This window comes from Phallusia mammillata, chromosome 3, assembly GCF_965637545.1.
Source record: "Phallusia mammillata chromosome 3, kaPhaMamm4.hap1.1, whole genome shotgun sequence".
Classification (NCBI taxonomy): domain Eukaryota; kingdom Metazoa; phylum Chordata; class Ascidiacea; order Phlebobranchia; family Ascidiidae; genus Phallusia; species Phallusia mammillata.
The window spans coordinates 478,160-502,942 of NC_137254.1; the positions used below are offsets into that span (position 1 = coordinate 478,160).

The 24,783-nt window shown below is 34.4% G+C and overlaps 1 protein-coding gene and 1 non-coding gene across 2 annotated transcripts; one reads left to right on the forward strand and one right to left on the reverse strand.

Annotated features, from left to right (window-relative positions):
- Window positions 1–3,675: 3,675 nt before the first annotated feature.
- Window positions 3,676–24,493, forward strand: LOC145218024 (unconventional myosin-Ib-like). The gene is made up of 24 exons (XM_080085421.1): window positions 3,676–3,860; window positions 4,476–4,591; window positions 5,294–5,493; window positions 7,271–7,317; window positions 7,772–7,835; window positions 8,985–9,083; window positions 9,540–9,631; window positions 10,313–10,460; window positions 10,917–11,035; window positions 13,251–13,409; window positions 13,943–14,110; window positions 14,505–14,699; window positions 15,123–15,358; window positions 16,109–16,258; window positions 16,825–16,969; window positions 17,348–17,497; window positions 17,778–17,846; window positions 18,516–18,677; window positions 19,357–19,491; window positions 19,931–20,012; window positions 20,472–20,632; window positions 21,000–21,155; window positions 22,319–22,449; window positions 22,911–24,493. The coding sequence occupies exons 1-24, from the start codon at window positions 3,732–3,734 to the stop codon at window positions 23,053–23,055; spliced, it is 3,258 nt and encodes a 1,085-aa protein (XP_079941547.1). The 5' UTR covers window positions 3,676–3,731; the 3' UTR covers window positions 23,056–24,493.
- Trnap-agg (transfer RNA proline (anticodon AGG)) lies at window positions 20,293–20,366 on the reverse strand. Its single transcript has one exon. It is a non-coding gene; the product is annotated as a tRNA-Pro (tRNA).
- Window positions 24,494–24,783: the final 290 nt, after the last annotated feature.

Sequence of the window (24,783 nt, forward strand, 5' to 3'; positions counted from 1 at the left end):
AAATCAAATTTTCATACGAAACAAAGCAAGCGTTTGTGAACAAATCTTTGCATTTATACGAGCCATGACATATCATATGCAATATTTTGGCCAGAAACAATCTGTTCCAGCAACCCCTTGTTCGTAGAAAATGTTTCGTGCATTTCACAACAGCTCAGGTCTAGGTTTACTTTTACTTGTAGCAGGGATTTGACTCATAATTGTTGAAAATAAGACAAAAGAAGGACTACAGTCAAAAATAAGGACATTTCTTAGAAATAAGGACAATACATTTTTCTGAGACATTGCCCTTAAAAATAAGGACAAATCTTAGAAATAAGGACGGTATGGCAACCCTGCTTATACGCAAGGTTCCAATCGACATGGACCCCAGAATAAATTATAACCGCAATATGGCTTAAAAAGTAACAAAACACACTATGGCTTTTTTGGCGAAACGAAATATAGGTTTTTAAACAAATCTTTGCATTTATACGAGCCATGATATACTACACGGCATATTTTTGTCATAACAATCTTGGTTTACTTTTACTTGTAGGAGGGTTTTGACATTATCCACAAATTGTCAAAACAAGACAAAATAGGGTCACAAGGTCTTACAAGTAAGGACAAAATTTTTTTTTTCCAAGACATTACCCTTCGAAATAAGGCCAAATCTGCGAAATGAGGACAGTATGGTAACCCTGCTTACACGTGATACTCTGTAGCAAACAGTATTTGTTTCCGCTTGTCTGTTTCAGCATTTTTTGTGTTATTTTGGCAACAATCAAGATCTTTTGATTAATTTTTTTACAGCCCGTCTGCTTCTTCCAGTTAAAATTAGTAATGTGCGTTCTGCATTTATACAAATAAGATGCTTCCTTGTTTTTTTGAGCGACAAAACCTACATTGACTGCGTTTTCATGTCCTATCAGACGTTACTTATTTGCACCAACAGCCAAAAAACTCAGTTAAAGCTGCAAACACTACCAAACAAGGCAGATCCTCAATTTGCTGAGAGGGATATACTTGGGAAATAGTTTTTTTTTTTTAAATGACTAAGCTTTGAACCAAGTTTTGTAGCAGTTTCAATGAATTTACCTTTCCCACTTCCCCATAAGCTCTACGCGCCAACATTTTTACAGATAGACTATATCGATCGTTTTAAATAGGTCTCAGTAGTTGTTGCCGGAATCTGTTTTCAGCTGATGTTTAAAGAACGTCATTATTTTACTTTGTAAAAGATGTAGCTTTTTAGGGAATTTCGGAACCATTTTTCTACCTGCGAATACAACAACAAACTAACGACATAAGCTTACTTTGGTCCGATGATTTTGTTATCCGAAACTGTTTCTTAAATCGACAGTACGCCCACAGGCCTAACGTTAACGACCGACTCGCGTTTGCTACAAGCTTCAAAACAAATTGATAATTGACTAATTTAGATTTCCCTTGTCGTGCAGTTTCGTGACGAACGCTACGTTTTAATTATATTTAACGCTCTATAAAGCACCACTAAAAACCTATATGTGCAAGGTGTTCTGATTAATACTATATTTTTCCGCTTTTCTCCGTTGAAAAATAACATATACCTGTTTTTATCTTCACATAAGTGTAAACATATTTCATCTTGTTTCACCTGTTGAACGTCCACAACCAAATGTAAATAAAATTGTCTTGCTTTACTTGTAGTTTGTGGATAAACACAACAGATCAAAGCAGCGATCGCTTTTAATTTTTACAATAAACTTTTCGCAAAATGTAAACTGTAAACTCTCCTAACACAAAGAACTACACCTTCAACTAGCCTAATCACGAACATCAGCAAAAGCACAGCAGTGTGCAGCGTAATTACACAAAGGGGACCGCAAGCGTATTTGCTTAATTTTTGGACAAAAATGTTAATTACTGAGCCTCTGCATACGGCACCACGGTAGATAAAAGAACAAAAATAATGACAATTGACGTAACTGGTCATGTTTCATCAATAAAACGTAACTAAGATTTAAACTCTTGTTACAATGTATCTAAAACGGGCGTCGCGCATCTGGTCGATAATTACCTTATTGAGTTAAAGATTTCACAGTGGGAAAAACTAGCTACGGCAATATTTTTGTATTGAAAACAAAACCAGAAGACATCAAAACAACAACCATGTGGTGAAAGTACAAGACCGAGAATGCGGATCAACCTTTTCAACGATACCCCGATTGTCGCTCCAGGCTCTTTGCAAGGTCGCGAATTCTGGTCAAGAAAGTACACTTGCTGCAAGCATAGGCCTTTTACGTTGTTGAAGTCCGCGATTACGTCACTTCGAGGTGCACCATTGGGGCAGCTCTTAACGACAGACCCTTTGAGGTATCAATTCGAAATTTTGTACGAACTATCAAGAAGTATTACTCTTTCCATCGAGCGCGGTCCCATAATTTTACCATAATCCGTTGTGACGTCACAATGCGACGAAAATCACCTTTGTTTAAACAATCGCTGGGTGGCGCACGTCCTTGGGAGGGCAAAGTGAGGGGGTGCAAGGTCGAGAGGAGGGATGGACCTTTCCAACGGTACCCCGATTGTCGCTCTGTGCGCTCTAATATTTGCGTAGTGCGATCGCGAATTCTGGTCAAGAAAGTACACTTGGTGCAAGCATAGGCCTTTTACGTTGTTAAAGTCTGGGATTACGTCACTTCGAGGTGCCCCCCTTGGGGCAGCTCTCAACGACAGACCCTTTGAGGTATCAATTCGAAATTTTGTACAAACTATCAAGAAGTATTACTCTTTCCATCGAACGCGGTCCCATAATCCGTTGTGACATCACAATAAGACGAAAACCTCCTTTGTTTAGACAATCGCTGGGTGGCGCACGTCCTTGGGAGGGCAAAGTGAGGGGGTGCAAGGTCGAGAGGAGGGGTGGGCCTTTCCATCGATTTCGGGATTGTCGCTTTGTAAAGAATTGCCTTTTCCATCGAACCTGATCCAATGTTTTGCAATATTCTTTTTGGGCGCAATTCACATCTCCACATATTATTGTTCATTTGATTTTCGGCTGTTGGTGACTTGTAATTGGGTCAGTATGATCACGCGCGGGTGAAACCATATGAACACGCATTTCCATGCACGGTTTCTTGCTTTGGATGCAATCATTCATCATCGCCATTTTGAATATTATTTCGGGAGTGTACCTAACTCCTGTTTTACGGCAGAGACGCGACTGTTGTGATTGCGTTGGTCGCGTCACAGGGTTAACTTAGTTTAAGATGTAAAAAAGTTGTGTTAATGACGAGCGATTGACGTCATTTTTTACATGACGTCATCAGAAGGTGTGATGACGTCATGTACAAAGTTTGGGCTCGCTACGATGAGTATTTCACAAAATGGCGTTTTTTAGAAGTCCTGTAAAATTTTATGATGACGTCATAGTGACGTCATTATGTGTGTGACGTATCCGGGTTATGACGTAGTTCATTATATATCAATATTGTTAGGTTACGTCATAGGGTTCGGAAGTTATTGCGTTTGGTCAAGAAAGTACACCAGACCCCTAGCTTCTTTACGTTACTTCACAATTACAGTGTGATATCATAATATCATGTACGCAACTATATTGTGACATAGGTTGTGATGTAACCTTAGTTCCATAAAAAGGCAAAACTAGAAATTTTTTTGTTTAGTTTTTCGATCTTTTGTTTTTGTTGTCTTTATAATTTTTTTACTTGTTTTAGGTTTTTGTTTTTGCTTGAAATCCCGGTCAAAAAATGCCGGTAAAAGGCCATAGTTTGTTGGATGGTGTCGTTGGTGTGGGAGACGCCGTACTGCTTGAACCTCTTACTGAAGACAACTTTCTCACCAACCTACAGGAGCGGTTTCAACACAATGATATCTATGTAAGTTATAACGACATTTTATCTGCTGCTAAGGTTTCAATGTTAAAGAATTGTCAAAGCCAAACTTTACCTTACCCAAGCAGTTGTAGTCACACTTAGTTGCGTTATATGTATAACACAGACCTACAGTCGCTTCATTTTTTGCTGGTTTGGTAGCGAAGCACTACTGATTTGTTTTTATTAGAAAATCTGCTTAAATAATAATTTTGAGACTCGAGATTCTCAAAAAATGAAAAAGTCGTGAAATAATGCATCTGCCTCGACAGTCTTCTACCCAAATGATCTTTTAGTAACTTGAATTGTACTTTAGCTTGGCAGTATATCACTACAGTACATACAAATTAATTGTTTACATCCAGTGGTGTGATTCAACCGGTTCGCATCAGTTCTATAAAACCGTCTCACGAAATTTTATGAGATCAGCGAACTGGTTAGCATTAATGGTTACTGTCAATGGACTTTTTTAACAGAATCAAAAAACAAAAATTTTAACAAATTTAGTGATAGAACCAGCTGACAAAAAATTCCACCACTGTTTACATTTATTTTTCCCCACTTACAAATAACCAACATTTGAAAGATTATTATGTTGTAAATTTTTCCTTTAAATTACAGACCTACATTGGTAGTGTTGTTGTTTCTGTGAATCCGTACAAAAAATTACCAATATACGATGAAGAAATGATAGAAAGATATAAAGGCCGAAACTTGTATGAGCTCCCGCCACATATGTAAGTACACGATTATACAAAAGCAATTTGCACATCGATATCATTGTATGATAGTACAAAATAGGAGTGTTGTTTAATTTTTTGTTTCGTTTTTTCTGAATTAGGCTAAAGTCGATCATTGACTTTTTTGATATGTATAAATATAATTAAACATAGAGGTCTACATTTTTCAGCTGTACATAGTATTATTTTATTAGTCCGTAAACACATTAAATCACCAAACCGAGGTAATAAATAGTTGTAAGTTTATGAAATATAGATGTCCTGGGCATGTTTATTTGGACTATATGTTTTAGGCAAAACGTAAATCATAAATATATATTTGATTTATTAACATTCCTATTGAAGTCAAAATATGGATTTACCCAAATTTACTAAAATATACTGTTCATGCTTTTTTTGTGCAATATCTTTTCTGAAATTTTTATGAAACATGTTGCTTTGGTTTGTTTCCTAATGAAAATATATTAGTGTTGTAAAATGAATTTAAAATATCTATGATTATCTGACTGTGCCGTATTGAAGGGCACACACTAAGAAAATTTGCTTCATAAAACTTTAGCGTTTTGCCATTAGTGAATGCTAAATTTTTTGACATACTTTTTTACACCATCTATTTTGGTGCCTAATGTATCTAACTATTAAACAATTAACTAAAGATTTTCAAACTTTGTCACTGTTTTAAGTTGCATATTTTTTTAGATACGCTGTGTCGGACCTAGCTTACCGTTCTATGAAGAATTACAACCGCGACCAATGTATTATGATTACTGGGGAATCTGGTTCGGGCAAAACTGAAGCTAGCAAACTGGTGATGAAATACGTAGCTGCTATGAGCAGTCGATCACACGAAGTTGAAGCAATAAAGCAACAACTCCTGCAATCGAACCCAGTTCTAGAAGGTACTTGGATAAAATTTTAGTTACAACTGTTACTTAGCAACAGTAGGCCGTTGCTAGGCAATGGTAACTACATGTAATTGTGCCATTTTTTGTAAAATAAAGTTATGTGCACCTAAAGAATGCATAAAAAACGCCTGCCCATACGTATGCACTTTAAAAAAAATTTCAGCTGCAATTGTTACTTAGGCACAGGTATTGCCTTTATTTGTGACAAATTTTAATTCCTTTTGTGAAATAAAGTTACGTGTACACAAAGATGCAAAATTAGCTACCCTTTTTTGGTATGGGACATTTGCTGTAAACACCTATTACAATGTTAGGCTGTATTTCATAGTCGAGCTAGATTGGTTAATTTGGTTGTAAGGACAGTTTTACTATTGTGCAAGCATTGCAGCAGCTTAATAATTAATCTACAACTTGACCTGGCTCATACTTTCCTTATTAGGTAAAAGTTTTTAGCCTGAAGCAATTAATTAAAACTTTATGTTCGCTTCAATGAATCATTCAGTCGTTAAATGACAAAACATTGTTTTTCGACCATTTCAAAGTACTTCGTTCAAAGAGATTGCAAATATTGTTACCAACATTCATCAGATTAAATTTTGTCATAAATTTTACACATTCAACAACTTTCTTGTGTGAAAAGCAATGTGTCCTGTTAAAAACAAGTGTAATATATTTTGAGTTTCAAATATTTTGAGATTTGTGTAGGTACATAAAAAATTGTTATTTTATTTGTGATCTTATATAGTTTATTGCGCAAATACATCACAGTTGTAAAATGTATTTATAATATATATATGACAGTAGGCATTTTGATGCTGTTTTTCGTCATAATTTTTAGTTTTGACATGCTCTCTCAATAACATATGAATTTACAGAGACTTTCAAACACAAATTTCGTTCAGACCTTCGAGGTATAAACATTAGCATGTAACCTAAACCAGTGGAGCATATAAGCCATTTAAAACCATCTCATTGTTACAACAGAACCAGACGTAGTCTGAAATTCCTTTCCCATATTAGGGCAATTGAGTTTGCCACGACCAGTTTGAGTGTAACTTTACATTCTAGCCTCTAGTTCACAGATTGTGCTTCACTCCAACTATTCAATGAGTCAAAAATTGTTTCTCATTACGTAGCAGTGACATCATTGTACTTGTGAGTTATTAAATCACCCAAATTGTCTGGAATGTGTCACCTATTCGCCCCACTATTAAACCACTTGACTTATTTCACTGCACCAATGGTTTAGGTTTCGTTTTGGATTAAAATTCAAGACTTAAAGTTTAGGCTAATGCTGTAAAATTGTATGTAGCCATGCCAATTAGAAATTTGAATCAAATTTAATGAGTTTTAATGCTAAACATTGCGTAATAAAAAATACAATACTGCACAAAACTATTATTATTTTTAAAAGTGAAATGTTATTTTGCTCCAATATTTACAACTAACATTAAATTATAAGTAGTTTTAAACCAGTTTGAAGCTGTATTACTTATACTAAAAAATGTACTTACCTTTTTTGACAGGTTAAATCTATTTTGTAGACATATTAACAAAACTGTTTTGTTTTTCACTTTTGATAATGATTTCAACCTGTAAATAAAAAAAATGGTTTTTAAATATTTTTAAGAGTGAAACATTAGGTTATAAAATCTTCCAATTATCAATTTTTTTACCTATACTAAAAAATAACTGTGCCTTTACAGAAAAAAATAATTTAGATGGCAAAATATAGCTTGCAGACAAATTAACAAAACGTTTTTGTTTTTAGCTTTTGGAAATGCAAAAACCAACAGAAACGACAATTCTAGTAGATTTGTAAGTAACGTTTAACATTCATATATTATTGTGTTGAATACCATACTCAACCACCGTTCAGCAATTCTGTGTTTTCCTTGTATATATTCTTGTGGTTATTGTGGTTTTAAAATACCACCAGTTTCCTTTTTGTATTCTTGAAATGTGAGAATGGTTTACACAACACAGGACATACAGGCTAGGCTTATATGAAGATTAGAAATTAAGTTTTAAACAAATTTACTCATTAAATCAAAACAAATGGTTTTTTTAGATCTTTTTAACAAAAAATGTTAAACCCTATGTTGTAATTTTAAGATTCTTTAGTTTAGTAATTTAATGATTATTGTAAATCTCACATGTCCAGTTTATTAAGGTTTCCCTTCATAAAAATCTGAGGTTATGAGTTCAAATCCCACCCCTACCACCAACAACCCTCAGATTTGAGTTTTTCATGTTATGTTATGTGTTGCAGGGCAAATATATGGATATCGAGTTTGATTTCAAGGGCGATCCAGTCGGTGGAGTTATATCTAACTGTAAGTTGCTATGTTTAACTCAATATGTTGTAGATACAATTTTTTGGTGTTGTGTACGGTCAAAGTTGTATTAATCTCAAAACACAACTGAGAGAAATTATACTCAACTGTATCTCAATTTTCATTAAATCTTCATGTGAACTAAATTAAAATGTATCACAACTTTCATGGTAGAACATCACGAAGTTTCATGAAATTCAATTTTCATTAAATCTTCATGTGAACTGAATTAAAATGTATCACCATTTTCATGGTAGAACATCACGAAGTTTCATGAATTTAAATTTTCATTAAATCTTCATGTGAACTAAATTAAAGTGTATCACAACTTTCATGGTAGAACATCACGAAGTTTCATGAATTTAAATTTTCATTAAATCTTCATGTGAACTAAATTAAAGTGTATCACAACTTTCATGGTAGAACATCACAAAGTTTCATGAATCTCAATTTTCATTAAATCTTCATGTGAACTGAATTAAAATGTATCACAATTTTCATGGTAGAACATCACGAAGCTTCATGAAATCCAATTTTCATTAAATCTATCAGACACTCCAACAGACAGCATGGTCATTAACGATCACTGTTTGTGAAAATAAATAACTGAAAATGGAGAGTATTTTTTAAGTGACAGAATCAGCCAATGAACTTACATGGAAAATATATATCACCTCTATGTCATTTTTAGTCCATACTTAACCACTGGATAAAAGTTATTAAAAGTAATTTAACAACAAACTGAAGTGTAATATTTATAAGTGACCGAATCGTTCGTTGTAAGCAGCCTTGGAAATATATTTCATCAAAATGACAGCTTCAGTTCTTTACTCAAATGGAATTAAAACACACATATTGTGCATTTTCTTGTACAATTAAAGTACAGACAAACTATCAATCTAACATGTAACAATTAAACTAATTTGCACAAAAGGTAGCTATTTACTAAATATTTTGGAATATCTTGTATATTTGTTTGTTTGTTGGTTTGGAAAAGTAAGAACCAATGTTTGTGTAAAAAAATTAAAATCTGAAATAAATAAGGTTGTCATCTCAAAGACCAAGCATGGGCCACCAGTATTACGACCAATAACAATTGTAAAGTTTTCACAATTTTGTTGGTATTTTTTATAAAAATTCCTTGTTTAGATTTGTTGGAGAAATCTCGTGTGGTGAGACAAGCAGCTGGTGAACGGAATTTCCACATTTTTTACCAACTTCTGAGCGGCGCTCCACCTGGAACTCTAAGTAAGTTTTTTGTCAATTAACTTTTCATTATTTCACAAAACAATTTACCCCAAAACTTTAAAGATAGATGGGTGGCATGTTTTTGTATTTTGCTTAGTGAAAGACAACCTATTAACACAATAGCACTAAAACAATCACCAAGTCGGAAATAGCTGCGCAATGTTGAAACGTTATGGAGCGCAAATAGTGGAGGGCACAATTGGTGGATGAGAGCTAAACGCTTTGCAGCTACACCGTCATTATTACGTGCCCCCTGCCTATCATTTTTGCTTAAAGAAACAAATATGTTGTTAAATGCTAAGTTAAGGTGGTGACCAAATTAAAATTAGGTAACGAATGTATTTCATTTGTAAATATTGCAAATAATAAACATTAAATAGATAAACTGGGGGTATGTAGGAAAGCTATCTTTCTGGTTAAAATGAAACTGGAATAACTGTTTTGTTCACTCAACAGAGAAATTGAAACTGGAAAATACTGGAGATTTGGAGTACGTGAACACGAAAGATTGTACATCTGACGACTCGACATCGTTTAAACAAGTTCTGGTGAGTGATGAATGTTTGTTTTGTTAAATTACTCTTCTATACAGTTTTTGCTTCTGCCTAATAATGAAATAATTGTGTATAGTTTATATATTGAACAGTATTTAGGGCTTGATTTGTCAACAAAATGTTGAATAGTGAACTTAAATTTCTAAATTTTTAAAATAGGTGATGTTTTTAGGAGACTTGGGCACACTGTCAATAAAGTTCATAATTATGGGACGAGTACCCGGTACTTGGTATCGATGATATCGAACGATTTCAGTGGTATCGATACTCGTACTCGGTATCGCAATATTTTGTCTCAGTTTTCGACACCAACGTGCAAATACCGAAGGCCGATTTACACTATAAGAATATGGTCAACTTTTTGCCAATATTTGATTTGGACAGCACAAATTTTCTACATGCTCGACAATATGTATCCGCGCATGTACCCGAAAAGAGAAATTAGACAGTGATGTACAACTTAGTACAACACTACACTTAAGTACTCGGTAATTGTACTCTGTACTCGGTATCGAAGGTATATACATGTGGTACTCGGACTCGGTACTCGCTTCAAAACCCGGTATCGTCCTATCATTAATGCTTGGTGGCCGGTGATTTGGTGTATCAATGTGCCTGGTGTACTATGATTTATATGTGAGCATGATGGTTTAAAATGATTATTGTTTTTAACAGAATGCATTTGATGTGATTGGATTCTCACGCAAGGAGGTGGACAACGTTTTACAACTTGTTGCCGCGGTGATGAAACTCGGGAATGTACAATTTCGATCGATTTCTGGAAAAAACGGATTGGAAAATTGTGTTGTGAAAAATCCTGACGGTAAATATTTATGTGTGAAAAAAGTTTTATGATATCTAACTTTTCACAGAAACATCATGTGAACTAAATTAAAATGTATCACAATTTTCATTGTACAACATCACGAAGTTTCATGAAATTCAATTTTCATTAAATCTTCATGTGAACTTAATCAAAATGTATCACAACTTTCATGGCAGCACAATTGTCGATGTAGAAACTTATGAACTTTTTGTAACCAAATTTTCATGAATTTTCATATGAATTATATACATTTTTATCATTATTTTTTAGCATAGAAATTTCTGCAATTTTATTGTAGCCACTTTTCTAAAATCTTCACTTAAAATTAATTTATTGCATAACAATTTTCAATGCAGAAAGTTTCATGGCATTTATGTGCAGTATTGTCATCAACTTGAAATTCTTTCTTATGGTGATAACAAAATTTAACCCTTTTTGTTTTACTGTGTCCAGAAATTGCCGACATTTGTGATCTACTGTCAGTCAACCCAAACACTTTAACAATGGCTTTGACTCAACGAACCGTAACAGCAAAGAAAGATGCCGTTACCGTGAAACTCTCTGCTAGCGAGGTAAGATTTTTATGTGAAAAATACTTTGGTAGAAACAATGATTAAAAAATAAAATATCAAAGTAAGTGGACAAGTTACTGTAAGCATTTGCAACTTAAAGTGTATTGTGCAAATTTTCCTTAGCATGAAATCATGTATGTTTTGTTGGAATTTATTCATCTAGTGAGGTAAGATTTTTATGTGAAAAATACTTTGGTTGAAACACCAGGTGGAATGATTAGAAAAATAAAATATCAAAATAAGTGGACAAGTTACTGTAAGCATTTGCAACTTAAAGTGTATTGTGCAAATTTTCTTAACATGAAATCATGTATATTTTTGTTGGTATCAATTCATCCTATTTGTATGTTTGTAATGAACAAGTATATTGCACAACCAGTAAGGAACATTTTAATGTCATAAAAACTATCAGAAATTGCTAATTTGCCAAAAAGTTGGTTATTTTTACAAATTTGCTAATAACTTTGTCATTGTTATGAATTGAACAACAGGAAAACTAGTAAAAATGATCATTTTGTTGTCGAAATACTGAAACAAAGTTAAAATCCCCACTGATTTTTATGCTCCATCAAAATTAAAAATTTCGTTATAATTTGTACACAGAAAAAACTTGAGAAGTTGTATTTGGTAATTTTTAAAATAGCCTACTGTTGACAATGGTATCCCAGAATGCAGTTTCAATGAGTTTGATTAATAATTAATCAAGCCTTGCAAGAAGCAGCATAATTCACCTTTGTGGGATATTTGTGTGTTGAACAAATATTTGGTTTGCTTTTAACCGACTTATTTGTCACGCTGGGGTATTTCCTGCTGGGACCTAAACTCGAATCAGAAGCCAAAATTGTGTAAAGTCCAGCCATGAGTTCTAACGTTTGACATTTAGGCTGAAAAAAGTTTAATTAAAAAACTCCTTTAGGTGTTAAATAGAAAAAAATATACAGTTTTTACCACAAAATTGTGACCACTTCATAAAGACATTTATAATTTGTCTTATTTTTGAAATTATCAATCTGTACGATTGTACAAAACAATTAGGGATTGGAAACAAAATTGTTTAAACTTTGTTTTGGTTTTTTAAGGCAGGCCTAAAGTCTCCATTGTTTGTGCATTATGACATCATAAATCATGTTTCCTATTTATAATGAAGTGATTAGTTTCCAGTATTTCCTTCAGACGTGACACAAAAACGTTTTTCCTTTCGAGTGATAATTTTTGCCAAATTTGAACAGTTCTAAAAACGCAATGACAGTTTTGTATTTGAAAAAAGCCTAAAAGAAATGTCTCTAACTTTGCCCAAAAATTTGACTTAATAGCAGATAAGCCCCATTAAGTCTATGTACGTCACACAGGCTGTCAGTTTTATTGAACCATGTCTTGTCATGCTTGATATGATGTGAAGCTGGGTTAGGTGATGGATTTGTCGTTAGTCCTGCCACACTTTGTGTACACACACGAGTTGTTGTCGGCCTGCAGGGCTCAGACGCACGACCATATATGGGCGTCGGTGCCGGCAGGTTGAACAAATGTAAACAAACCAGGATATATGACTGGAATTTTAACTTGGTTCTGTGGTTTGTGCATTGACTTGTAAATTTAGAAACAATTTTTGTGTACAAATACAAAACATGTAACTATTAAAAATTGATTCTAACTGAATATTTTTTAAATTTGAATGAATTATTATTTTTAGACACTTGTTTTTAGCATCTAAGATATTAAGTTTAACTTGTTACTGATTTTTGTGCAATAAAATATTTTATTACAATGATACAAAATGTGTAACTATTAAAAAAAAATTATTTCGTATATTTTTTTGTCCAAATAAAGTATTTTAAGACATTTGTGTTTTTTGTTGCATACTTGGCATTATCTAAATATTTTTTACATTGCCACAAACATTTTATAAGTTCTTTAACAGAAGTGACTTATTTTGCTTTATATGTTTACTAGCTTTATTATTATTTGACGCAGATTTTATTAGAAGATTGTTCAAAATAAAACTCTCAGAATGTTTGTAAAAAGTGAACACTGAATATTACAGACATTTTAACAATTCCTGTTGTCATCTGTGCAAACGCCACCAGAAATGACACCAACAAAATGTTTCAACATTGATTTTAACATACAATAATAAATAATTAATCAAACGTTTATAAACAAAAATGTATGAAGCTAATGTAATGAAAATTTTTGTAATTTATTTTATTCCATTTAGGCTTCGTACAATCGTGATGCGTTGTGCAAAGAGATTTACGACCGACTATTTTCATGGTTAGTCAACCGTATCAACAGCAGCATAAAAGTGACCTCGATCAAAATCGAGAAATGCAAAGTGATGGGCGTTCTCGATATCTATGGGTTTGAGGTTTTCGAGGTTTGTTACAATTATTGTTTGTTTGAACATTTGTCCATTTTGCTAATTGTGCTTGTAGCATTTTTAGCTTTAAAAATAGATTTCCTGAAATATTTGCAATTTTTACATATCTGCTAATTTTTTTTTGTTAATTCCCCAAATTTTATGTTTTTAGGTTAATTGTGCAACTAGTATTTGTCATTTTTCACTAAAAAGTATATTATTTTTGACCATTTTGTTAAATTGTGATTGTAGCATTTGTGTTTTTTAACTTTGAAAAAAATTTGCTCAAAAAATTTGCATTTTTTGTAACATTTTTAAACACTCAATGGAAATGTGTTTTTTGTTAAAAAAAGATAATTTTTCATAAGTGTTAAACTCCAACTGAAATCAATATATCTTCTCACTTTAGTGATTAAAAGTTATTTGGTCAAACATTTTTTGAAACATAGGTATACAATTCATGGTTTTAAAAATTGCGAAACAAGCAGGCCAGTATATTTGTATAAACGATTCAACAATCAACTTTTTGAAACAGCTTTTTCCTTTTTTAGCGCAACGGTTTCGAGCAATTTATGATCAACTACTGCAACGAGAAACTTCAGCAGATATTTGTCGAGTTAACTTTAAAGGAGGAACAGGAAGAATATGTTCGTGAGGGGATCGAGTGGCTTCACATCGAATACTTTAACAACTCCATCATCTGTCAGCTGATAGAGAATGTAAGTAAAATCTGTAACAAATTTTTCATGTTATGTTTAAATATAATTTTTTTGGGTTGACTTGTGTAATTGTTTCGCATGGTAAATAGGCATGTACAATTTTTGCACTGGCAACACACTGTTTTGGCTTATAAGGTCCCATCAGTGCAGCTGGTGACGAGATATAGACCATATTGGCTAGTGTAGCCATCCAACAGCACTCCAGTTTGTTGGAAGTAACAGGCTGAAAAACCATACCTCGACTAATATATTCATGGCCAATGTCTTGCAACCAGCTGCACTGATGAGACTTTATCGATGAAACAGAGTGCACTGTCTGTGTTGCAAAAATACTTTGCAAATTTGCGAGATTAACGAGTAAGAAACAAACAATCTCATCATTGTTATTTTTCAGCCTCACAGCGGTATTTTATCGATGCTGGACGAGGAAAGCATGCGACCGGGCGACGTCACCGATCAGACTCTTCTCGCGAAGTTGGAGTCAGTTTGTGGAAAACACAAACACTTCGAAAGTCGGCGCGACTCAAAGTTTCTCGCTGATAAGACTTTACCACACGAAGCTTTCAGAATCCAACATTATGCTGGGAAGGTAAGAATATTTTTGACAAGCTGGGCCCTATTTGTGATTAGATCTGCACTTAATGCCAAATTGTACATAAGTTTGTTTAGCTTGATTGGTTTATATATTCTGCACAACAAATAATTTTGAAAAAACATTAATTTCGTGACATGCTTTCCTGTAATTCTATGAAAGCATGAGGCCAATAAATAATAAGCTGCAGACAGTGTATAGTGTTTCAACCTATAAGGTCTGATCAGTGCAGCTGGTGACAAGACATAGGTTGTTTTGGCTGGTGTTGCCATTTAACGGCACTCCAGTTTGTTGGGAGTAACAAGCTAAAAAAGTCATGCCTCACCAAAATCTGTTGAATGCCACAACTAAACCACAGAGTAAACTGGTTTTATAATTTTATCACCTAATATCCTAATACTAAACTTTTTTTGTTTTAAGGTAACATACATGGTTGAGAACTTTATCGACAAAAACAACAACGCGCTTTTCCGGAACCTCTCGATGGCAGCATTTACGTCCAGCAACTCCCTGCTAGGGGGCAGCAAAGGATTGTTTCCAGAAGGTGACCCATCGATCACGGTGTTGAAACGTCATCCAACTACAGCTACACAGTTCAAGTCATCTATGGGAGCACTTATGCATAATCTGCTCAACAAAAACCCAAACTATATCAGGTAAGTGGATGCTAAAGACCAGGATAGAACCAGTGGTGGGATTCAGCCAGTTTGCAACGGTTCTATAGAACCTTCTCACGAAATTTTATGAGATCAGCGAACCGGTTAGCATTACTGGTTACTGTCAATGGACTTTTTGTAACAGAACCGGCTGAAAAATATGACTTTTGTGACAGAACCGGCTGAAAAATATGACTTTTGTGACAGAACCGGCTGAAAAATATGACTTTTGTGATAGAACCGGCTGTCAAACAAATGAAATCCCACCACTGGATATAATGAACCTGTAGTGCTTAGGGTTTCAGATTTTATATTTTTTACTGGGGCAGTTTGGTGGAAATTGGTTTGTTACGAAAGTATTGGGAGAATTTTATCAAAAAATATTGAACTGTTGTACATCATAATAGAGTTTTAAACTGTGAAATCGTTAGTGGCCAGTTTGTTAAGGGTGAAAATATGAAGTTTCGATGCTTAAAATCCTTAGGTTCATTAAAACCAAGTTTCTTTCCAATTTTGCATTTTGGTGTTGAGTTTTGTATTAAATATTGAGGTTTTAAAAAAACGATGCCATAAGAAAATGCTTCCGACTTGATTTGTTAAACACTCTTAATGGGCCTTAAATATTGATGTGCTGGTCTGCATAAATGAATCAGGTCTGTTCCTGGTATGATTGTATGTCCATGATGGACTAATGTTGGATTCAAGCATCGCAAGAAGAAAATAAAAAAAGTGAAATGATTTGTTATCCAGATGCATCAAACCGAACGACGTGAAACGAAGTAACGTGTTTAGTTGTGATCTTGTGCGCCACCAAGTGCGTTATCTTGGTTTGATGGAAAATGTTCGAGTCCGACGAGCTGGTTATGCTTTTCGACAGAAATACGAGGATTGCCTGAAAAGGTTTGACTAAAATTTGTACTTTTCTTTGTGTTTCAAAAGTTGCAAACCAGTGGTTCTCAACCTTTTTCGACCGATTCCTCACATAGCATTTCAAAACATTTTCATTCCTTCCTAAAAAAACTAGATAGTAGACGCAAACCATACACAGATCATTTAAAATTGAAAAGGTTTGTGTACAGTTTTTACGTTTTTAAGTTGTGTTTCAAAAAGTTGTAAGACCGTGGTTTCCAACCTTTTCCACGAATTCCTCCCTTAACAATTAAAAAACATTTTCATTCCTCCCTAATAGACTACATAGTAGATGCTAAACCATACAAAGATCATTTAAAATTGGGTTTTTATCGACTTTACAGGTTATATTCCCAGAGCTGTGTGCCCAAGTGTCTATTTACAAACCACTTGTAAATATTAAATTAAATTCCTTCCTCAAGTTTTAAAATTTTTATTCCTGGTTGGGAACCACTGTTGTCAAATATGCAAAAAAACAAAATATTTTTTTGCAAAAATGCAATATTTTATTTTAAAATTAATTCCTAATTTTTTTATAATTTAATTTCTTCTAACAGATACAAAATGTTGTCCCCAAAGACCTGGCCATTGTGGCATGGTCCGCCGAAAGAGGGAGTGAAACACATTCTACAAAATTCAAATGTTTCTTCCGACAAGTTTGAGTACGGCCATTCAAAGATTTTTATCCGAAATCCAAAAACGGTAAATGTTGTTCAAATCAACAAATAAACAATGGTATATTCCATTTTTCGGGATATAATTCTATTTTTCGAACAACACCACAAAAAATGTTTTTTAAATAAATTTGTCAATAACATGCAAATTTGTTTCATGGTGTGAATTAAATGCAGAAAACCTTAGTTAAACCCGATTCGGTTAATCCGGATCGTCGTCTAATTCGGACAAAACTTGAGGTACAAATAATTTGCAATGTGGTAAGGCTTTAACTAATCGACATCGGTTAATATAAACAATTTTTTTTTTGGTTTTAAATAGGTCGGGATTTTCCATGTTTCACTGTAGACAGTGTTTTCTTTAGTCACATTGAAAGGGCTAAAATATTTGTTTTTGTATTTGTAGTTGTTTTTCCTGGAGGATTTGCGCGCTGATGCTCTGCACGATCTCGCAACTGTTATTCAAAAGATTTGGAGAGGATTTAGCTGCTGGAAAAAATTCCAACAAATGAAAAAAGCTGAAATTATTATCAGCAAAACTGTAAAGAGATATCAGGTCAAAACATGTCAGAATTAATGGCGTTTGAAAAAGCGTTTAAATTTGTCTTCATAAATATTTGCATCTAGCAGTTCTTGGTACGAACTGTGTTCAAAATAAAAAAAAAACATATTTTTGTAAAATTAAAAAGCAGTTTTTGATGTTTTTACAGTAATTTTTTTTTCCGTTTGGTTTCTGCAATGCTCTTCTGAAAAATGCTGATAACGCTTGTAATTCCACACTTCACCCAATTTCGTTCAGAATTCACTAACTTTACAACTTTTCTGTTTCTTTTCAGGCTCAACAAAAATACTTAAAATTGAAAAGTGCTGCGATTGTCTTCCAATGTTTCATTCGGGGATGGAAGGTAAAAAAAATCACATTTCCTAGTTTCATAATATTTCCGTCTCAAGTGTTTAGTGATTCTGTGGTTGTTGCCTAAACTTCGGTTTAACATTTTAATCGTTCGTTATACGAAGTGAAACCGATTTTGGTACCCAGTCACAAAAATAATATTTATGTGATGAAAGTCGCCAGTAACAGAAAAAAAGTGTTTCTAACGACGACTTAACTTGGATTTTGTTTAAACATTTGCTGATCATTATGAGGTTCAGCTGGATTTGGTTGAGTACCGAGCAACATAAATGGTGTTACGATTGATAAGTACTAATCAATTACAGCGAGAAAGTGATCCATATTTTTTGCATTATAACTTACACTTTGTTTAAACTTTTTGTCCAACATAATACAATGTTCAGCAGATTTTAATCAAGTACTGAGTATCAAAATTTGTAAAATCTCAGAACGGTGTGCTTGGTTTCTAAACTTATTATGGGTCCCCTTCCCTGAAGTATTTTGTAACTTGAAGTTGTATATATCTATTTTCACCCCTTTACCCCCAAATATTTGTTTGTTTGTTTGATCACATGTTAATGAGGTCAAAAATACAAAACTTAACCTGCTGAAATTTTAAACAGTTGTGGATAGGGTGCTCCTTGTACTTGGTTTCTAAATTTATTATTCTTCCATTGCTCAGGCCCGCTGCCAGTTAAGAGCATTGAAACTCCACAAACAACGCTGTATCTCGGTGACTCTCATCGCAGCACACTGGAAAGGCTACAAAACTCGAGTGGAATATCGAAAGTTCTTCCGAGCTAACGCTGGGAAAGTGATCGGCAAGTTTCTGGAAAAATATGTGGTGAGTTTAAGTTGTAATATGTGTTTGTATGTAATATTGTTGCTGTATTGTTGTCAGGGTTTTGTAATTTGTAATATATTTAATTTAACACTGAAAATACATTATCAGACAGTATCATAGATCAGTGGTTCCCAACCTTTCTTGTGCCATGACCCCTTGATAACATTTCCCAAGTTGTGGTGACCCCAATGAAAATTAGTAGGCTATATATAAAAACTGAATTCATTTTTCTCTACAATGAAGTGGTCCATGGGTTTATTTTATTGGGGCTAGTGGTCCAGTTGGAAACCATGCCTTAGGCTATCCCAGGCAAATTGTCAGGCGATCCCTGTTGGGGAACCGCTGGCTTAGATGAACATAATTTCATAACTGGGATCAGCCCTGAAGCGTCTATGCAGACCAGCGATCACGGCACACTCATTTATAAACCACAGTATGCCAGGCCCATTGAAGGCGCCATACCGAATCAGCCGGTCACCAAGCATTCACCACAATATGGCAAGGTGTAGGCTAGAAAAATCTAGCCTGCGGTGGGATTCGAACCCACGACAGGAGTCTTCTAGGGACTTGAACCCTACCAATGTAGTTTTTCTACCCTGTGCCTTGCCATCTGGGAAATAGTGGCCATCATTCACAATAAGTTTTGTTTTTACATTTATGCGATGGATTTTTTTTCCAGATAAGCAAATACTTCATGACACTGAAGGAAAATCTCCCAGCAAGATCTCCTATCGACAAAACGTGGCCAGTTTGCAAATACAAATTTCTCAAAGAGACTCATGGAATACTGCAAACCATGTATCATAAATGGAGGGTAAGATTCAATAGAAACTATTTATTTAACAAATTTGTCGTTCAACTGGTGTGATGCTGAACAAAGTACTAGTTGTTTTTTAAAAGAACCTGAACGATAGGGCTTCTTCAGAGCAATGAATGAAATATTAAGACCACTAAACTAAATGTGATGTACAATTTAAAAAAAAATGCTTGTAAACAGTGGTGGGATTCAGCCGTTTCGCACCGGTTCTATAGAACCGTCTCACGAAATTTTATGAGATCAGCGAACCAGTTAGCATTACTGGTTACTGTCAATGGACTTTTGGTAACAGACCCGGCAAAATATATGACTTTTGTAACAGAACCGGCTGAAAAATATGACTTTTGTGATAGAACCGGCTGACAAATAATTTGAATCCCACCACTGCATATAAATGATGTTTAATTTAAAAATTACAAAAAATATTGCTTTTCAGTGTATGAAGTACCGGAAGTCTATTACTCCAGAAAAAAAGAAACAATTATCGGAAAAACTCCAAGCATCAAATCTGTTCAGAGGTGGGTTTGTCATTTTTTGGTGGAAATAGGGTGGGGCTAAAACAGCAAGTGTTCTGATTGGCTAAGAATAGAACATTCCACATTAACAGTATAGCTGATGTGATGTCACACATACTAGATATGACCCAACAGTAGATTATTGTCAATGTCATAATTCTTTCAAAACAGTGGTTCTCAACTTTATGCTGATCACTTACTACCTAAACCCTGTTTGGATGGGTAGACCATGAGATAGGCCTATTTTTTGATCTGACTTCAATTAGATGTAGCAAAAAATTCTAGCCTGCGGTGGGATTCGAACCCGCGACAGGAGTCTTCCTGGGACTCGCGCTCTACCAACTGAGCTACACAGGCTAATGGTGAACCTGCCGAAAGTCGAATCACAAGCACCGTTGCCTGCCTCATATGCTGCACATACCAGCTTCGTAGTAGTATTCTAGAGTTATGATTGTATTTTAGGTAAAAAGTCACTTTACGCAATTTCGCTGCCCAAGTGGTTTGTGGGAGATCATGTGTCTATTTCGACCAATGAGAAGTGGAGGAAAGGAGCGAATGTTAGCGGCGACCTTGACATTGTGTTTGCCGATGAAGGATTTAAAATCAACAGAGCAGATGGAAAGGTAAAATATTTAAATTATCCAAGGTCAAATATAAATTTTACAAGGTTGTAGGATTATCCACAGTACCAATATGTTAAAACTGGAATTGAAATTCATTTGACCGTTTACTCACTGTATTTTGATGTGTTATGTCGCTAAAAATCATAGTACTGCGTTCATTATTAAACAGTATTATGAACATTTTCTTCTATTGCATGTTTTTTTTTTCTGAAACAAGTTAAAAACATCCATAATTGACCATTAACAGATAATATTTAGTGTAATTGTTGAAAACCCAATGCAAGTCTTAATTGTAGAAGTTAAGATCCACTGGCGGTTAAGTTTCGTGTTTAGGTTTCTAATAAATGTTTTTCTGATTTTTTTGTAGTTGGTCAGTTGTTTGGTTGTTTTGTCGACCAAAGCTCTCATGATCGTTGACGGGAAAACTTTCAAAGCTAAAGCTCGCCAACCAATCCAGAGCATTACAGGATTATCGTTCTCTCCTTTCGATGACGGCATGGTTGTAATCCACACTCGGGCCACGGTAAACAGAACCTATTATTGTTTGTGGGAAAAATAGGGTTTAAAGTGAAATTACACATAAATGTTTGAAGATGAACATAAATTCATAACAGGGATCAGGTCTGAATCCTTCATGCAGACCAGCGATCACGGCACACTCATTTATAAATCACAGTACGCCAGGCCCATTGAAGGCTTGCGCCAAAATCAGCCGGTCACCAAGCATTCAACACCATACGGCAAGGCACAGGCTAGAAAAATCTAGCCTGCGGTGGGATTTGAACCCACAACAGTGGGAAAAATGGTATTTAAAGTTAAATTATACATAAATGTTTAACATAAATTCATAACAGGGATCAGCCCTGAAGCGTCGATGCCAACCAGCAATCACGGCACACTCATATAGAAATCATAGTATGATAGGCCTATTGAAGTGGTTACGCTGAATCAGACAGTCACCAAGCATTCCCATATTACCATGTGTAAGCTGGAAAATTCTAGACTGCAGTGGGATTGAACCAACTACAAGAGCCTTTATGGGTGCTCTACCAACTGAGCTACACAGGCTCAGTGGTGAACCCATCGAAAGTCGAATCACAAGCACCGTTGCCTGCCTCATAATGTTTGTTTCATTTTTATAATATCTTGCTAAAGTTTCTAATAGGGATGTGCCAAAACTGCAAATGTTCTGTTTGGTCGAGCACCGAGCATCTCACTTTAATGCTCGGTGCTCGGCCGAGCACGCTCGGTGCATTATGACGTCACAAAAAATCCCCTTTCTACGTTTTAGCTCTACAAGGCCTCTTACGTCATCGGCGGTGTTTTATTAAGCTGTACATGCCCATAAAGTACGCGTTTTCCACCACCTCGTGCATTTGAAAAACCATTCGTTTTTGTTTAAAGACACCCTTTAGAACACTAGTTACCTATGTTAGCAGGGCATGAATATGCAAATTTAACGCTCGGGTCAGTTTGTGCAACTGCTCGGCCGAGCACCGAGCATTAAAAACAGCGATGCTCGGTACCGAGTACTCGGGTTCTGGCTCGGCTCGGCGCATCCCTAGTTTCTAACAAATAAGACTTGGATTTATGGTCTTTAAGCAATTAGGAAAAAAAAAAAAAAAAAAAATTAAAAAAAAGCAATGAAACTTGGTCAAAATGTAACAAAAATCTTTATGTTTTCAGGATAACAATGCGAACAAACACAAAGGTGACATTATTCTCAACGTGGCTCACTCCATTGAACTGGCTACAAAACTTTTCTTGTTGATAAAAAATTCAACTGAAAAACAAATTCAAATCACAATCGGAGAAAGGTGGGTTCGGTTTGTGGAAGTTTTGCTGGTTAGAATTTACATTATAATTTCCGTTGGATGGTGCAAAGTGCGTTTGTGAATGTAAGAAGCAAATTGTGTATAAAATGCTGATGGTTAGGGCTATTAGGGTTCGTCTGAGGTTTCATAATAATAATAAAATCAACGTAAAAACCCAGTTCTTTGTGTTAAATTTAGCTCCTAACCCTATCTCAGTCTCACTGTTAATTTAAATAAGTGCGCTCTTTACACCATCTATCTGTATTTAGCACACCTTTTATGTTTAGACCTTAGGAGCTCCTGGGTTTGTGGTTTGATTGTTTAATTTATCTTACTTCTTTTGCAATTTTGTTAATTTTTTTCTGGTTTTATTTTTAACTTTTCTGCTTTTTTCTAAAGTTTAATGTCTAATTTTAAAAAAAAATTGTGGATGTGCTGATACAACTCTAACGCTTTTGTTTCAGTGTGAAATTAACCTGCAAAGGTGAAATGCAAATCAGCTTTATGAAATCGACGAGCGGGGCGACTGCTCCAGATGTGAAAAAGCGAAAGAATTTGTTTGTGGTTACCGTACCCAACAAATCTACACCGAACGGGGTCGCACAGTAAAACTTATCGCTAAAATATTGGAATCAGTTTCATGCTTGAAACAGAAGCAAGTTTTGTTTTTCTTTGTACTCGTTCGTTTTTGTTTCAAAGAGGATTGCACTAAAATTTCTGCCTATGCGTTTCCATAATGTGTTCCGGTTACACTTTTACGCAGTTTTAGGTGAAATACTTTATTAAACTTGTCCCTAAACTAGATTTAAGCAGTCAACCATGACAAACAGTTCGAGATATTATGGTTCCAACATTTTTTTAATGTTGAAATTATGAATTTTTAAATTATAATTTAAGCAGCAAATTTTGTTTAATTTTAAATTTTGGTTAAGTTAGAATGTAGCAATTATTTTCTGCTTTTGCATGAAATGTGTAACTTAGCAAATTAGGGACTGTGTGTTTTTGTCAGTATGTTTTCAAAGTAGCAAAATAAAGAGAAATCTTGTTTATAAAGCAAGTGTTGTCTGCAGTATACATTGAAGCATCAATTTATGCAATTTATCTTGTAAAATTTTCTTGCAAAATAGAACTGGTTTCAAACTTTGTGCCTAAAATTCTGCAACAAAATTTATTATGTGTTTTCAAAATGTCCTCTTTTTAAATCTATTCGCATTTTGTTACAAATCATTGTAAACTTTAATGACCAATTTTTTACACTTGTGTCGCTTTTCCAAAACTTTTCGTGTGACTTTTTATAAACGTTTGTTTCTAGCACTGTACTATAGCTGCCAAAATTAATCACTTTAAAAGAAAAGTAAAAAACAGAACTGATTTTCTACCTACACAAAAAACATTCCGATGTTTTAACAATTTTTGCACTGGTTTTAAACTGTTCCAAGCCTGTGTGTTGTTAAAAAGTTTCTGCGCTTTATTATTAGCAGTTAAACTTTAGAAGACAAGATATTTTAAACTGATTTTAGGTAAATTAATATATTTAATCCTTATGTTGCAGTAATTTGCCAAAAAAGTTTTTTATTGGTACAGCAAACCGTGTTTTAATTTTGTTTTATTATTAATAATTTGTTCTTATTGTACAAACATTTGCATTATTCTTTTGTAGCCTATTGTAGCAAATTATGTGTGGGACCAAATTTAGCATTCTGTGATGATTAAGTGTTTGTTGTTTTTTGAACATTTATTCAACATTTCAGTGACTTTCAAAAAAATCAAACTGCCAAAAAATTGAGCAATTTTGCCAAATTAAATTCACAACTTTCGTAATTTTCTATTCTTGTACAAAATTAATTTTTGCGACTTTTGTTAATATTTTCACACCAAACATTGTTGCGGAATCTCATTGATAATTTTCAGTGTTAATTGTGTGAAGTATTAATTTACTTTCTAGTGTGACAAGCCCTGTTTTTTAGCACTGCATTTAAGCGAGGTATTTTCTTGTACATGGTTTCGCTTTCATACAATCTCAATGGTACGCATTCATTCCATAAAACCTCTGTTTTTGTGTCAGTTTAGCAAACAGTTGTAAAGAAGTATTAAGAGCCATTAGCATAGCTTTGAGCCACAAAGGGCGCTTATGCTCTGTCGGTTCGCTCCAGCTCTATAGAACCGTCTCACATAATTTTATGAGATCAGCGAACCGGTTAGCATTACTGGTTACTGTTAATTGACATTTTGTAACAGAACCGGCTGATAAAAAATTTGAATCCCACCACTGGTACTAAGAGCTATTAACATAGCTTTATAGCCACAAAGGGATTGTAACACCATGTTGTATATTTG